Raw genomic sequence first — 16,763 nt, forward strand, 5'->3', positions numbered from 1 at the left:
GTCAGCTGTGGGACTTTGGGCAAGTCACTTAACTTCTCTGGGCCTCAGTGCTTGAGATACAGTAAGCAGTTAATAAATACCCCAGTTGTTATTATTTTTATTAACAAAGCCAAATGAGTCGAGTCGTGGGTTCATCTTCTAGACTGTGAGCCCACTGTTGGGTAGGGACCGTCTCTCTATGTTGCCAACTTGGACTTCCCAAGCGCTTAGTACAGTGCTCTGCACACAGGAAGCGCTCAAGAAATACGACTGAATGAATGAATGAATGGAAAATGGGGATGAAGACTGTAAGCCCCCCGTGGGACAACCTGATAATAATATGATAATAATAATAAGGGCATTTATTAAGCACTTACTATGTGCAAAGCACTGTTCTAAGCGCTGGGGAGGTTCCAAAGTGATCAGGTTGTCCCATGGGGGGCTCACTTCTCTGAGCCTCAGTTCCCTCATCTGTAAAATGGGGATGAAGACTGTGAGCCCCCCGGGGGACAACCTGATCACCTTGTCACCTCCCCAGCGCTTAGAGCAGTGCTTTGTGTAGTAAGCGCTTAATAAATGCCATTATTATTATTATTATTATCATTATTATTATTAAGCGCTTGCTGTTGGAAGAACACTGTACTAAGCGCTTGGGAGAGTCCAGTACAGTGGAGTTGCTAGACACGATTCCTGCCCACAGGGAGTTGATGGTCCAGATGGAAAGGCAGACATTCAGAGAAATTCCACGTTGGGGGAAATGGCAGAGTACAAAGATTGGCAGAGGGTAGTATAGTGATGGTATTTGTTAAGCGCTTACTATGTGCGAAGCACTGGAGGGATACAAGGCACTTCACTTCTCTGGGCCTCAGTTCCCTCATCTGTAAAATGGGGATTAAAGCCGTGAGCCCCCCGGGGGGCAACCTGATCACCTTGTCACCTCCCCAGCGCTTAGAACAGTGCTTGGCACATAGTAAGCGCTTAATAAATACCATCATTATTATTATTATTATACAAGGTGATCAGGTTGTCCTACGTGGGGCTCACAGTCTTAATGCCCATTTTCATCATCAATCATAGTTATTGAGCGCTTACTGTGTGCAGAGCACTGTACTAAGCTCTGGGCCTTAACTCCTTAACCTCCCCAGCGCTTAGAACAGTGCTTTGCACATAGTAAGCGCTTAATAAATGCCATTATTATTATTATTATTATTATTATTATTATTATTATTATTATTATTACTAAGTGCTTGGGAAGTCCAAGTTGGCAACATATAGAGACGGTCCCTACCCAACAGTGGGCTCACAGTCTAAAAGTGGGCTCACCAGATGAGGTCACTGAGGCCCAGAGAAGTGAAGTGGCTTGCCCAATGTCACACAGCTGACCAGTGGCAGATCTGGGATTCGAACCCATGACCTGTGGCTGCCAAGCCCGGGCTCTTTCCACTGAGCCATGCTGCTTCTCCATGTTGGTATGACTAGCGAGGGCTTAAGAAGTGCCAGAAAAGTAGCGTGGCATAGCATGTAGGGCACAGGCCGAAGAGTCCGAAGGGCAAGGACCCTGACCCTGGCACCGCCGCTTGTCTGCTGTGTGGCACTGGGTGAGTCACTTCACTTCTCTGGGCCTCAGTTCCCTCATCTGGAAAATGGGGATGAAGACTGGGAGCCCCCCGTGGGACGGGCACCGTGTCCAACCTGAATCGCTTGTATCCACCCCAGCGCGTAAAACATAGTAAGTGACTGTGAGCCCACTGTTGGGGAGGGACCGTCTCTATATGTTGCCAACTTGTACTTCCCAAGCGCTTAGTACAGTGCTCTGCACACAGTAAGCGCTCAATAAATACGATTGATTACCAAATATCATTATTATTATCATTTATGGTGATGATTTGTCCAGAAGCGGATTATCATCATTTATGATGATGACGATTTGTCAAGAAGCAGCGTGGCTCAGTGGAAAGAGCCCGGGCTTTGGAGTCAGAGGTCGTGGGTTCAAATCCCGGCTCCGCCAACTGTCAGCCGGGTGACTTTGGGCAAGCCCTTCATTTCCTCTCCGTTACGAAGTCAACCCCGCTTATAGGATTCATCATCATCAATCGTATTTATTGAGCGCTTACTGTGTGCAGAGCACTGTACTGAGCGCTTGGGAAGTACAAGTCGGCAACATAGAGGATTGGCGGGAAATAACTTGTTTAAAATGCTAGCCTCGTAATACAACCTAGTAGCTTGGTGGAGGAGCAGCGGGGCTCGGTGGAAAGAGCCCGGGCTTGGGAGTCTGAGGTGGCGGGTGCGAATCCCGGCTCCGCCACCTGTCAGCTGTGGGACCTCGGGTAAGTCACTTCACTTCTCTGGGCCTCAGTTCCCTCAGCTGTAAAATGGGGATTGAGACTGTGAGCCCCCGCCTGATCACCCTGTAAGCTCCCCGGGGCTTAGAACAGTGCTTTGCACGTTGCCATCGTTGTTATTATTAAGCATCCACGGTGCAGCGGGCAGCATGCTGGGCGGCCTGGAGAGAGCAGAGCAAAAAAGCGACCCGTTCCCCGCCCCCCACGGTCCAACGTCAGGCCGGTTGGAGTGCGAGTTCGCGAGGGGAGCGCGGGCGCGTGGGCTTCATCCAGTTCCCTTCGTCCCCCCAGGACCCGGGAGAGCTTGGCGTCCAACACCTCGAGCATCGTGGAGAGCAGCCGTCGGCAGAACCCGACCTCCCTGAGCCCCGTGCATGCGGCCTCCGCTCCGGCCTTCCCCTTCCGAGCCAGCCCCGACGCCCCGGGCCAGGCCGAAGCCGACAAGCTGCAGAAACCCCCCAGCTGCCTGCAGGCTTCGGTGACCAGCGTGTGACGGCCCCCCACGCTGCCCCCCGCCCCGGGGTCCCGCCGCCCGGGCCCGGCCCGCTGAGCCTCCCCTCCCAACCCCGGGTTCGGCCGGGGCCCGAAACGAAATCGTCATTTCCGCGTCTTGCTTTTTCCCCGTTTAGAGCGACGGACTAGCGTCGGGGGGGGGGGTGGGGAGGGAGGGGTCGGGGGGTGGGGGTGGGGGGTGGGTCTGTACACTTTTGCTTCACTGATCGTCCCCGAGCACATATACGACAGTCTCGACACTGTAAGCGTCGTCCCGCGCCGACCCCTCCGCTCCAGGGTGCCGCCGCAGAGGTCGAGGGAAGGGCCCGTCACCGCCCGGGCCGCTCAGCGGATCCCACTCGGAGGCCATTCCCGCCGCCCAGAGCGGACCCTCCGGGGGTGGCCCGGCTTCCTTGTGAGTTTTCCGGGCCCGGTTTGGGCTGAGAAAGAGTGAGTCTGAGGGGTGATTGCCGTGCGGGATGGAGAGCGGGCCTAGTGTTGGGTGGTCCAAATCCCAAGTAGGAACATCTGCTGGGACGGGGGGGGGAAGCGGGAAGAGTCTCCCAGGGTGGTGTGGGGATTGATGGGGCAGGAGGGCGACGGACGGGAAGGAGCAGGTGGGTAGAGCCAGGACAAGCGGAAGCCAGGGCCCGGGTCTTCCTTCTTAATCCCGTTTCGGGATTCTCCTCCCGAGAGCCCCGACCGGCCTGGCAGAAGTAGGGGGGTACGAGTTGTGGGGAAGCGGACTTGGGCCGCTGCTTCCGAGGCCCGGGACCCCGGACCACCGCGGGGCGGGGGCGGGGCCCGTGGTCCCGCCGATCCCTCCCGCGCATCCTCTGGGAGGCAACTTGGCGTGGCCCGGAGCTCTTCCCGGAGAGCAGGGCCGTCCCCGTGTCTGCCACTGGACGCCTCCCCTGGCGCCCAGGAGGCACTTCCCGAGGCCACCCCATGAGGAAAAGGCTTGGAGTCCTGAATTTTCTCTTCCGCTTTCCCTCCTCGTGGGTGTCGGAGCCGCCGGGAGACCCCCGGGCCCCCCGTCCCTTCCTTCCGGGGCACCGTGACCCCCTAGCCACCGAGGCTGGGCCTCGCTTACCCCGTGGCGGCCCCCTCCCAAGAGCAGCCAGCCTTGGGAAGGAAGAATCGGCTCTTGGGAGAAAGCTTTTGCTCCCTCTGAGTTCCCCGGAGAGCCGGGCCCGCGGGTTGGGGCCGGGAGATCACAGGAAGGGAAAGTGGCTCTCACCTGCCCGGTGACCGGGGTGGCTAATGGATGATGATGGCATTTGTGAAGCGCTTACTATGTGCAAAGCACTGTTCTGAGCTCTGGAGCACTGTTCTAAGTACTATAGCCAATGGTCCCCCAAAGACCAAGGCCCTCCATGGCCGCGAGCCTCATCGGGGCCCTCCTCAAAGAAGGAATCTGTGAACCCGGAGTCGTTCTGTGCCAAGTACTCAGTGGCCCCGAGCGCGAGGGCGCGGGGCGGGGGGAGACGCAGAAAGCAAGGCGAAAACCCACATCCTTACGTCCATCCCCGCGTTGGTTCGTTCCCTCCCTTCCCGCCCCATCCCGGTCCGGTTCCAGCCCAGTCCCGCGCTCTGTGGGACTCGTGTCCGTCTCCGGGCCTCCCCACTCCCTCCCGACTCCTCCGGTGGGATTTGCGCCGGGATGGCGGGCCCCTCGGCCCTCGCCGCCTGCGGTGTGGACGCCGAGGTGGACGGGCCCGGGGTGGGGACGGCGGGGAACGGAGCCGCGGGGTGGCATCGACGCCGAGTCTGTCAGGCGGCATTTTGCACCCTTATCGTGTATTGTTATCATTCTTCGGCAACTACCCGTTCCTTTTATGGTGATTTTTTTTTTTTTTACATTTTTACATAACTACCTCCACGAGTTCGCCGGGGCCGCGGCCTGCACGGCTGGCACAGGGGCAAGCCGGCCGGCTCCCAAGTGACCGGGCTCGAGTCGGCCCCCGTGCCGGGGGCAGCGTCCGGAAAGGGTCCTTGATTTCCCTCCGGACCGCCCTCGCCCCTCCTTCCCCCCGACCCCCAGTGACACACTATGGCTGTGACACTGTGCCCAGCGTGGATGCCCTGGCAGCAATGACCGGTCTCGGGGCCGCTGGGCTGAGCGGGGAGAGGCCGCCGACCCGCACCCCGGAAAAATGAGCAGAAAGGGACCCCCCTCCACCAATCCCTCGCCCCAACTCGGGGCGGCCAGGGTATCGGTCGATGGATCCGTCGGTGGCATCCGTGGGAAGAACTAGCAGCACAGCATTGGCCCCCTTCTGTGTGCGTTGCACTGTACTAGGCGTCAGTTGCGAGTGTGCTGCCCTGGGCTGAGCACCTACTGTATGCGTGGCACTGTGCTGGGTTTTTGGGAGAGTTAGTGAGCACAGTCCCAGCCCCCAGGGAAATTCCGATCCAGCCAGGGAGTCGGACGCTGAAATAAGTCGCGTACATCTCGGCCATCCGGAGGGGTTGTTTGCTCCCTGAGCCCCCCTCCACCAGGTCACCCATGGGCACCTGCTTAACAGCCCCGACAGCAGAGGTGTCGCGGAGCATGGTGCAAGAACCCAAGCTGGGTGACCTGCTGTACGCCAGGCCCAGCGGGCTGGAGGGGGAGGTTTCCGGGGGTATCAGAGGGCGTACGTCCCTGCCAGGAAGCGGGATAACGGGTCGCGGGTCCCTGGAGAATCCCTCGGCACGAGCCCACTGCCCGTAGTTCTGGGTTTCCCTGCCGACGGATCTCCCTGGAACTTGGGAATGGAGTTGGGGAAGCCCTTGTGGGCCCTTCCGTCCCATTTCATCGGAGGGGGTTTCAGACCCAAGGTGGTCTGAGTCGGTGGCCCCTGCTCGAGGGTGGTCCAGCCGGGTGCCACCTGCTCGTGGTTCATCTGGCCTGGGAGCCCCCCTCTGAGGTGGTCCGGCCTGGTGCCCGCTACCCGAGGGTGGTCCGGCTTGGTGCCCCCTGCTCAGGGTTTGTCTGGCTCGGGAGCCCCTACCTGAGGGTAGACCGTCCCGTTGGCCCCTGCTCGAGGGTGGTCCGGCCTGGTGCCCCCGCCCAGGGTGGTCCGGCCTGGTGCCCCCTACTCAGGGTTTGTCTGGCCTGGGAGCCCCTGCCTGAAGGTAGTCCGGCCTGGTGCCCCCTCCTTGAGGGTGGTCCGGCCTGGTGCTCCCTGCCCGAGGGCGGTCCGGCCTGGTGCCCCCTTCCCGAGGGTGGTCCGGCCTGGTGCCCCCTGTCCGAGGGTGGTCCGGCCCGGTGGCCCCTCCTGGGAGTGGCCTGGCCTCCCTCGGGTTTCTCTTTCCTGTGCCAAAAAAATTTTTGAACCAGGTCTAACTCAAAACTTGAAAGAGTTTGTCCTGCCCAGCCTGGGACAGATTCGGTTGGTTGGTGTAGCATGAGGGTCCCGGGACCACCCCGCCGCCCCCACCCCGCCCTGCCGCCGTCCACAGGTGGGGTGCGGGCACGGAGGCTGCCCTGGAAGGATGCGGCTTCCCAGGCCCTGGATCCCCGGCGTCTGGGATGGGACGTCCCTCGGGGCCCGTGGTCTGGTGGCGGAGCTTGGGTCTGGGGCAGAGTGGGCCCCGGACCCCTTCACCCCCTCAGTATCGCCCGGTTCCTCAGCCCTGGCAGGGTCGGGGCCGCGGCCCGAGGCTACCTCAGCACTGGCCTTCGGGCACAGAGGCTGCGGGTGGGTCTGAGACGAGTCGAGACGTGTTTTCAGTCCATCCGGCCCCTGCCCGCCTTCGAAGGAGCGCCGGGCAGGCCTGAGGTGGCACCCCTGCCCCCCTTCCAGTCATTTCTTGAGTTTTACCCGCAAAAGCCGTTGCCCAATTCCAGCAGATGGATTCCCCGCGGCCCCGGGAACCAAAGGCCCGTTCTGGGTGGCCCGGGACCCCGTCCGAAACCCTAGCCTGCTTTCCTGGACCCCTCCGCGACTGGGAAGGGGAGAGCTGATGCGTCAGCGTGGTCTCGAAGGGCGCACGCCCGAGGAGGGCGGCAATTTTAGGTGGTGGGGTCAGAGGTCGCGGTGTCCATCTGGTTGATGGCCTGATTTTCCCCCCTTCCACTCTACCGGACCGTCCCTCCTGCCCCCCAACCGCCCGCTGAGAGCAAAGTAGCCAAGAGGCGCTCTGGCCCTCAGCTCATCCCGCGTGGGGAAGGAGAAAAGCCAGGGTGCGAGTTCAGGGCCGAAGCGCGCTCCCCCGCCCCCCGGAGAGGCGAGATTCAGGAGGTTGGAGCTTCGGTGGGAAAATCTTTCATTCAGGCTGGCCGGGGCCGGCTCGGGTCACGGGGCAACCTTGAAGAAAAATGTGTTTGCACTGAAAAAAAAAAAATATAAGACAAAAAAAAAAAAATCATCCTCGGTCTCTCCGGTTGCTGTACAGGTCATCCGCAGTGGATGTTCTGTTTATATTGTATAGTAGAATTTCATATGGAACGATTCCAGGCCATGAAACGTCCTCTTTAGCCTCACCGGTTCAACGGCACATGTGTAACATGGTTCTAATCGTGGCGGCGTGTACCAGGCTGTGAGACTGTCCCGTGTCGAGCTTCGTGTGCAGAGGAAGGCGGGCCGCAGGACGGGGGTTTCCGTACATCTCTAGCGAGAGGCCCTCCGCGTGCTGATATTGTGTTCATGTCGTTTCCGTAGCGTTCTGTGAAATATCCATTTTGGATCGTGTTACTTTTTAAGAGATATTAAATGACATTTGGTTATACATCTACGTGGATTTTTTTTTTTTTTTTTTGGACGGACGGCGGGGAGCCCCGGTTCATAGTTTTTGAGTTCGGTTCCCGGTTGCGGACAGATCCGTGAGGCAGATTTTTTCCGTCCCGAAACGCGGGATGGGCTTTCCCACGACCCGCAAGCGTTTGTGTCTTCGATTCAGCAGTCCCTTTGTGCCAAAGCCTTGCTGGTCACATTAGAGAGGCAGCGTGGATCAGTGGAACGAGCCCGGGCGTCATGGGTTCGAATTCTGACTGCCAATTAGCTGTGTGACTTTGAGCAAGTCACTTCACTTCTCTGGGCCTCAGTCCCCTCATCTGTAAAATGGGGATTAAGACTGTGAGCCCCCCGTGGGACAACCTGGTCTCCTTGTAACCTCCCCAGCGCTTAGAACAGCGCTTTGCACATAGCGAGCGCTTAATAAATGCCATTATTATTATTATTATATTAGACCCAGTCCCTGACCCAGAAGGGGCTCAGAGTCTGCGGGATATGAGGAGCGCGGAGAATCTCGCCCCCATTTTACAGAGGTAACTGAGGCCCGGGGAGGTTGAGTGACTCGTCCAAGGTAATACAGCAAAGCGGGGACTGGTACCCGGCTCTCCGGGATCGTGGAGGGGAAATGGTCCGGAGGTTGGAATGGCAACGGCTCTCCGGGATCGTGGCGGAGAAATGGTCATCATCGATCGTATTTATTGAGCGCTTACTGTGTGCAGAGCACTGTACTAAGCGCTTGGGAAGTACAAATTGGCAACATAGAACGGTCCAGAGGTTGGAATGGATTTTTCGGCCACCGAGCCCCGCAGATAGAGCTCGCTGCCTGAGGGCTTAGAGATGGCCGAGAGGGAGGCCAGGGGGGTGGGATGGCCCATTTTGGGGCACTGCAGGGGAGTTGGGGATGGAGAGGGGGGAATCGACGTGTTGGATAGTCTGTGCTACATCACTGGGGGAAGAGTCAGGGGTGTTGGGTGGTCCTGGATTGGTCACTGCAGGGGCAGTGAGCGATGGAGCCGGGAGAATTGGTAGGTTGGACGGTCCACCTCTAATCCTGAGGGTGGGCGTCCAGGGTGGCGATCGGCATCTGCGTCCTCCAGCCATCCCGCTGCCCCTGTCGAGGTCGTCCTCTTGGTATTTATTGAACGCCTGTCCAGGGCGCTTTGCTCCTAGTAGGTCCTGAACTCAGCACCCAACAGCTAGCCAGTCCAGTGCACACAGAGCTTGCCCAGTCAGATGTTCTGCCCAGGGTGGGCACTGGGTATAGCGCTCTGCAGTAATAATAATAACAACGATGGTATTTGTTAAGCGCTTACTATGTGCAAAGCACTGGGGAGGTTACAAGGTGATCAGGTTGTCCCACGGGGGGCTCACGGTTTTAATCCCCGTTTTACAGAGGAGGGAACTGAGGCCCAGAGAAGCGACTTGCCCAAAGTCACACAGTACAGAGCAGGCGCCCGGTAAATACTCTCGCTGCCGCACCCGAGGCCGACCCGCCCACGACGGAAACCGTCGACATCGGCTACGTTGAAGACACCCCGGGGAGTAGTGTCACACCCCCCCACCGTGTGTGACTTTGGGCAAGTCGCTTCACTTCCCTGGGCCTCAGTTCCCTCATCTGTAAAATGGGGATGAAGACCGTGAGCCCCTCGTGGGACAACCTGATCACCTTGTATCTGCCCCAGCGCTCAGAACAGCGCTTTGCACATAGTAAGCGCTTAACAAATACCAACATTATTATTATCAGTCTTTTAGACTGTGAGCCCACTGTTGGGTAGGGACTGTCTCTATGTGATGCCAATTTGTACTTCCCAAGCGCTTAGTACAGTGCTCTGCACATAGTAAGCGCTCAATAAATACGATTGATTGATTGATTGATCAGTCCCCGCTAAGGAGGGGCCGACGTCAGGACCGTCTGGGACTGAGCTCAGAGGGTAAGATGAGAAAGCCACCACCTCAGGGTGCCGTGCCATGGCGGGGAGGCCCGGGCCCCGGCCAAGGTGGTGGCCACCAAGGAACTGACCAGAAAATGAGTCAGATAGGGAGCGTCAACCCAGAAGGCACGTTATCCGTACCACCTCGGATGGGAGAGGGAGCCTTCCCGATTCCCGGGATCCGGGCGCTGGGGCTGAGGGGTAAAGAGATTGGAGGTTGAGGTTGGTCTCCAGCCGGGGCGAGGCCCGTCAGTGATGTCCTGAGACTATCCCGGAGAGGGGGAAGGCCGCGGGCCGACTCCGGAGGCCGTCACGACGCCACCCGGGCGAGCAGGAGAAGCAGCGTCCAGCCGGGCGTCCGGAGGGCAGGGCCGGCGCTCCGGAACATGCAGGCCACCCGGGACCAGGAGCCGTTGTTGGGCAAGGGCGGGATCCCCGCCACGCTGCACATGACGTTGTACACGTCCACCGCCTGGATCGGGCCCGCCCGGAAGCCCGCCTTGAAGTCTGGAATGGGGGAGGACGAGGGCGAGAGTCAGAGCGGGGACAGGGAGAGGGGAGGGTCAACGCCGGCCGTGGGAGCGGATCGGGGTGGGAGTTGGGGGGAAATCAGGGCCAGCCGCAGATGGAGGCCCTGGCGAAGGTTATCTTCCGTGGAGGTGGATGGAGGGGAATTCAGTAGTGACCGTCGTGGCATGGAGGCCGTGGGGTCGTGACTTCCTGGGAATGGAACGGTGGAAGGAGGAGGAGGAGGGAGACCTAGGGTGGTGTCATCATCATCAATCGTATTTACTGAGCGCTTACTATGTGCAGAGCGCTGTACTAAGCGCTTGGGAAGTACAAGTTGGCAACACATAGAGACAGTCCCTACCCAACAGTGGGCTCACAGGTGTCGCTTCCTGTGGAGGGGTGTGACTTCCTATGAAGGTGTGACTTCCTCCCAGAGCTTAGAACAGTACCTCTAAGTAAGCGCTTAATAAATGTCATTATTATTATTATTATGAAGTGCCTATATTATTATTATTATGAAGTCGGCACCCAACAGGTAGCCAGTCCAGTGCTGTGCACACAGAGCTTGCCCTGTCGGACGCTCTGCCCAGAGTGGGCACTGAGTACAGCGCCCTGCGGTACAGAGCAGGCGCCCAGTAAGTAACTCTCGCTGCCGCACCCGAGGGTGGCTCCTGAGGACGGACCCGCCCACGATGCAAACCGTCGCCATTGCCTATGTTAGAGACGCCCTGGCGAGTAGTCCCCGCTAAGGAGGGGGCCCATGGCGGGCCGAGCTTGGCGGAAGGGGATGAGGATCGTGATGGGAGGGGAGGGATGCTTTTTAGGGAGGGCAGAGTGTGGAGGGGCTGGGTTTTCCTTTGGGTGACACATCCCGTGGAGCGGGGAAGAGGGGTCGGGAGGCTCACCGGGTCCGAAGGCCAGGAAGATCCCCCACATGTCCCGGAGCTCGTTGTTGTAGCCGTGCCAGCCGCGCTGCCAGCCTTCCCTGCGCCCGGTGACGTTTTCCCAGAACGGGAGCTTGTCCCTGCTCTGGGGACAAGCAGAGAGTGGGCCATGAGTCTTTTAGACTGTGAGCCCACTGTTGGGTAGGGACCGTCTCAATATGTTGCCAACTTGGAGCTCCCAAGCGCTTGGTACAGTGCTCTGCACACGGTAAGCGCTCAATAAATACGATTGATGATGATGATCTATTTATTTATTACTCTATTTATTTTACTTGTGCACAGCTATTCTATTTATTTTGTTAGTATGTTCGGTTTTGTTCTCTGTCTCCCCCTTTTAGACTGTGAGCCCACTGTTAGGTAGGGACTGTCTCCAGATGTTGCCAATTTGTACTTCCCAAGCGCTTAGTACAGTGCTCTGCACATAGTAAGCGCTCAATAAATACGATTGATGATGATGATGATGATGATGATGATTGAATTAATGAACCTCCCAGGACTCGATTTATTTATCTATTTATCTATTTATTACTCTATTTATTTTACTTGTGCATAGCTATTCTATTTATTTTATTTTGTTAGTATGTTTGGTTTTGTTCTCTGTCTCCCCCTTTTAGACTGTGAGCCCACTGTTGGGTAGGGACTGGCTCTATATGTTGCCAATTTGTACTTCCCAAGCGTTTAGTACAGTGCTCTGCACATAGTAAGCGCTCAATAAATACGATTGATGATGATGATGATGATGACCGTCTCTAGATGTTGTCAACTTGGACTTCCCAAGCGCTTGGTACAGTGCTCTGCACACGGAAAGCGCTCAATAAATACGATTGATGATGATGGTTGATGATGAGTCCCTGGGCCGGCGGACGGGGGGTGGGAACGACTTCCACGCTCCCTTTCCCGTCCTGTGTCTCACTCTCAAAGCTTCCCTGGGTGGTATTAGCCCATTCTACAGAGGGGGAGACTGGGGCCCAGAGAAGTTAAGGGACTTATCCAAGATCGCACAGGTGAGTGGCGGGACTTTGGCTCGAACCTGGGTCTTCTGACTCTTAAATCCCATGTTCTCTCCGCTAGGCCACCTCCCTTCCCCAATAGTCACAGAAACCGTCTTCATCATCAATCGTATTTATTGAGCGCTTACTGTGTGCAGAGCACTGTACTAAGCGCTTGGGAAGGACAAATTGGTAACATATAGAGACGGTCCCTACCCAACAGTGGGCTCACGGTCTAAAAGCACCTCACGTCCCATAGCACCTACGTTCCCGTCGTTCTACTTTACGATTTCCCCGAACCGTCGTCTATTTTAATGTTTATCTCCCCTTGTAATAACAATAATAATAGTAATGATGGCATTTATTAAGCGCTCACTATGTGCAGAGCACTGTTCTAAGCGCTGGGGAGGTTACAAGGTGATCGGGTTGTCCCACGGGGGGCTCACACTCTTAATCCCCATTTTACAGATGAGGGAACTGAGGCACAGAGAAGTGAAGTGGCTTGCCCAAGGTCACACAGCAGATGTATGGTGGGGCCGGGATTCATACAGGGATTGTCTTTGAACTGCTTGTAATAATAATTAATAATAATAATAATAATAATAATAATAATAATAATAATAATAATAATTGCCCAAAGTCACACAGCTGGCAATTGGCGGAGCTGGGATTTGAACCCATGACCTCTGACTCCAAAGTCCGTGCTCTTTCCACTGAGCCACGCTGCGTTTATAGACTGCAAATGCCTCTATTTATTTATTACTCTATTTATTTATTTATTTATCTTGTACATATCTATTCAATTTATTTTATTTTGTTAGTATGTTTGGTTTTGTTCTCTGTCTCCCCCTTCTAGACTGTGAGCCCGCTGTTGGCTAGGGACCGTTTCTATGTGCTTCCCAAGCACTTAGTACAGTGCTCTGCACACAGTAAGCGCTCAATAAATACGATTGATTGATTGATTGTTGGTAGGGATTATGTCTATTCGTTAAGCGCTTACTATGTGCCAGGCACTGTACTAAGCCCCGGGGGAGAGACAAGCAAATCGGATTGGACGCAGTCCCTGTCCCACATGGGACTTACATTCTTAATCCCCATTTTACAGATGAGGGAACTGAGGCACAGAGAAAGGAAGTGACTTGTCCAAGGTCACATAGCAGACAAGGGGCAAAGGCAAGATTAGAACCCAGGTCCTTCTCACTCCCAGGCCCGGGCTCCAGCCACTCGGCCAATATAACGTACTCTCCCAGGTGCTTGGTGTAGTGTTCTCCACACAGTAATTACTCGATAGGATTGAATGAATGAATGAAAGGCAACATATTTATTCTATGAATTATTACTCTATTTTACTTTTCTAGACTGTGAGCCCGCTGTTGGGTAGGGACCGTCTCTAGATGTTGCCAACTTGGACTTCCCAAGCGCTTAGTACAGTGCTCTGCACACAGTAAGCGCTCAATAAATACGTTCGAATGAATGAACTTGTACATATTTACTGTTCCATTTATTTTTTTTTGTTAATATGTTTTGTTTTGTTGCCTGTCTCCCCCTTCTAGACAGTGAGCCCGCTGTTGGGTAGGGACCGTCTCTAGATGTTGCCGACTTGGACTTCCCAAGCGCTTAGTACAGTGCTCGGCACACAGTAAGCGCTCAATAAATACGACTGAATGAATGGATGAATGGCATTTGTTAAGCGCTTACTATGTGCAAAGCACTGTTCTAAGAGCTGGTACAAGGTGATCAGGTTGTCCCACGTGGGGCTCAGTCTTCATCCCCATTTTACAGATGAGGGAACTGAGGCTCAGAGAAGTGAAGTGACTTGCCCAAGGTCACACAGCAGACATGTGGCGGAGCCGGGATTCGAACCCATGACCTCTGACTCCAAAGCCCGGGCTCTTTCCACTGAGCCATGCTGGCTATGCAAGGATTGTCTTTGATCTGATTGTAATAAGAATAATAATAATAATAATAAATGGTATTTGTTAAGCGCTTACTATGTGCCAGGCACTATACTAAGTGCTGGGGGTGGATACAAGCCTGTATATATGTATATATGTTTGTACGTATTTATTACTCTATTTTACTTGTACATATTTATTCTATTTATTTTATTTTGTTAATATGTTTTGTTTTGTTGTCTGTCTCCCCCTTCTAGACTGTGAGCCTGCTGTTGGGTAGGGACCGTCTCTATATGTTGCCAACTTGGACTTCCCAAGCGCTTAGTACAGTGCTCTGCACACAGTAAGCGCTCAATGAATACGATTGAATGAATGAATGAACAGGTGCTATGGGGTACCCACCCGCGGTGCTTAGAACAGTGCCTGGCGCATAGTAAGCGTTCAACAAATACCATCGTTATTAGACAAGCAGTGTTGCCTAGTGGATAGAGCTCGGGCCTGGGAGTAAGAAGGACGTGGGTTCTAATCCCGGCTCCACCACTACTTGTCTGCAGTGTGGACTTGGGCAAGTCACTTAACCTTCTCTGTGCCTCAGTTCCCTCATCTGTACAATGGGGATTATTCATTCATTCATTCATTCAATCGTATTTATTGAGCGCTTACTGTGTGCAGAGCACTGTACTAAGTGCTTGGGAAGTACAAGTTGGCAACATCTAGAGACGGTCCCTCCCCAACAGCGGGCTCACAGTCTAGAAGGGGGAGACAGACAACAAAACAAAACATATTAACAAAATAAAATAAATAGAATAAATATGTACAAATAGAGTAATAAATACCTACAAACAGCTATACATATATTCATTCATTCAATCGTATTTATTGAGCGCTTACTGTGTGCAGAGCACTGGACTAAGCACTTGGGAAGTCCAAGTTGGCAACATCTAGAGACAGTCCCTACCCAACAGCGGGCTCACAGCCTAGAAGGGGGAGACAGACAACAAAACAAAACATATTAACAAAATAAAATAAATAGAATAGTAAATATGTACAAGTAAAATAGAGTAATAATTCATTCATTCAGTTGTATTTATTGAGCGCTTACTGTGTGCAGAGCACTGTACTAAGCACTTGGGAAGTCCAAGTTGGCAACATATAGAGATGGTCCCTACCCAACAACGGGCTCACAGTCTAGAAGGGGGAGACAGACAACAAAACAAAACATATTAACAAAATAAAATAAATAGAATATGGACAAATAAAATAGAGTAATAAATACCTACAAACATCTATACATATATTCATTCATTCATTCAATCGTATTTATTGAGCGCTTACAGTGTGCAGAGCACTGGACTAAGCACTTGGGAAGTCCAAGTTGGCAACATCTAGAGATGGTCCCTACCCAACAGCAGGCTCACAGTCTAGAAGGGGGAGACAGAAAACAAAACAAAACATATTAACAAAATAAAATAAATAGAATAAATATGTACAAATAAAATAGAGTAATAAATCCATACAAACATCTATACATATATACAGGTGCTGTGGGGAGGGGAAGGAGGTAAGGAGGGGGGGATGGGGAAGGGGAAGAGGGGGAGAGGAAGGAGGGGGCTCAGTCTGTGATTAAGGCTGTGAGCCCCACGTGGGACAGAGACGGGGCCCAACTCGATTCCCTTGTGCTTAGTACAGTGCCTGGCACATAGTAAGTGCTTAGCAAATACCACAATTATTATTATTATTAGTCCCCTTAGTCTCTTTCCGGAGCTTCTGACAGTCTCATCTCCACGCCCTCACCCTTGCCCGCTCTCTGGGACGGTCTGAGAGGAATCGGCTCCGGGGGTGGAGGTGTGGGGAAGGCGAGATTCCCAGCGGAAAACCAGATCCCACGGTCATTAGACCTCTAATCTATAAAGGCATCCCTTCCCACCTAAGACAGCCCTGGGGCGGACAGGTGAAACGGGGTTTCACATCAACACCGTTAAGGCCTGAAGAGGAAGGTGGTCTGCGAGGGGTCACCGAAAGGAGAGTCAGGGATGGAGAGGGGAGCGTCACAGGTGTTGGATGGTCCAGGCTGGGTCACTGGGGGACAGTCAGGATGGAGAGGGGACAGTCGGGGTGTCATTGGGTCCATGCTGGGTCATGGGGGGAGAGTCAGGATGGAGAGGGGACAGTCGGGGGTGTCATTGGGTCCGTTTTGGGTGACTGGGGGAGAGTCAAGATGGAGAGGGGAGAGTTGGGACTGTCATCGGGTCTGTGCTGGGTCACGGGGGGAGAGTCAGGATGGAGAGGGGACAGTTGGGGGTGTCATTGGGTCCATTTTGGGTCACTGGGGGAGAGTCAGGACGGAGAGGGGAGAGTCGGGATGTCATTGGGTCTGTGCTGGGTCACTGGGGGAGATTCAAGATGGAGGGGGAGAGTCGGGATGTCACTGGTCCATGCTGGGTCACTGGGGGAGAGTCAGGATGGAGAGGGGAGAGTCGGGATGTCATCGGGTCCGTTTTGGGTCACTGGGGGACAGTCAGGATGGAGAGGGGAGGGTTGGGACGTCATTGGGTCCGTGCTGGGTCACTGGGGGAGAGTCAGGATGGAGAGGAGAGAGTCGGGATGTCATTGGGTCCATGCTGGGTCACAGGGGGAGAGTCAGGATGGAGAGGGGAGAGTAAGGATGTCACTGGGTCCGTGCTGGGTCACTGGGGGAGAGTCAGGATGGAAAGGGGAGAGTCGGGATGTCATTGGGTCCGTGCTGGGTCACTGGGGGAGAGTCAGGATGGAGAGGGGAGAGTCGGGGTGTCACTGGGTCCGTGCTGGGTCACTGGGGGAGAGTCAGGATGGATGGGGAGAGTCGGGATGTCATTGGGTCCGTGCTGGGTCACTGGGGGAGAGTCAAGATGGACAGGGGAGAGTCGGAATGTCACTGGGTCCGTGCTGGGTCACTGGGAGAGAGTCAAGATGGAGAGGGG

The 16,763-nt window shown here is 54.8% G+C and overlaps 2 protein-coding genes across 2 annotated transcripts in view; one reads left to right on the forward strand and one right to left on the reverse strand.

Moving 5' to 3' along the window:
• The window catches only part of STOX2 (storkhead box 2), a 41,137-nt gene extending 38,178 nt beyond the window's left edge, over positions 1–2,959 (forward strand). Inside the window, exon 5 of the mRNA XM_038755068.1 lies at positions 2,613–2,959. Coding sequence (XP_038610996.1) covers positions 2,613–2,814 — 202 coding nt within the window. The 3' untranslated portion in view covers positions 2,815–2,959. The remainder of the gene's footprint in view (positions 1–2,612) is intronic.
• A 6,814-nt stretch (positions 2,960–9,773) lies between these two features.
• ENPP6 (ectonucleotide pyrophosphatase/phosphodiesterase 6) overlaps positions 9,774–16,763 on the reverse strand; it is a 38,683-nt gene continuing 31,693 nt past the window's right edge. The window contains exons 7-8 of the mRNA XM_038755149.1: positions 10,881–11,004; positions 9,774–9,972 (exon numbers count right to left, since the gene is read on the reverse strand). Of these exons, the coding sequence (XP_038611077.1) occupies positions 9,776–9,972; positions 10,881–11,004 (321 nt within the window). The 3' untranslated portion in view covers positions 9,774–9,775. The remainder of the gene's footprint in view (positions 9,973–10,880; positions 11,005–16,763) is intronic.

The sequence above is a fragment of the Tachyglossus aculeatus genome, chromosome 12 (genome assembly GCF_015852505.1).
Source record: "Tachyglossus aculeatus isolate mTacAcu1 chromosome 12, mTacAcu1.pri, whole genome shotgun sequence".
In the NCBI taxonomy this organism is placed as follows: domain Eukaryota; kingdom Metazoa; phylum Chordata; class Mammalia; order Monotremata; family Tachyglossidae; genus Tachyglossus; species Tachyglossus aculeatus.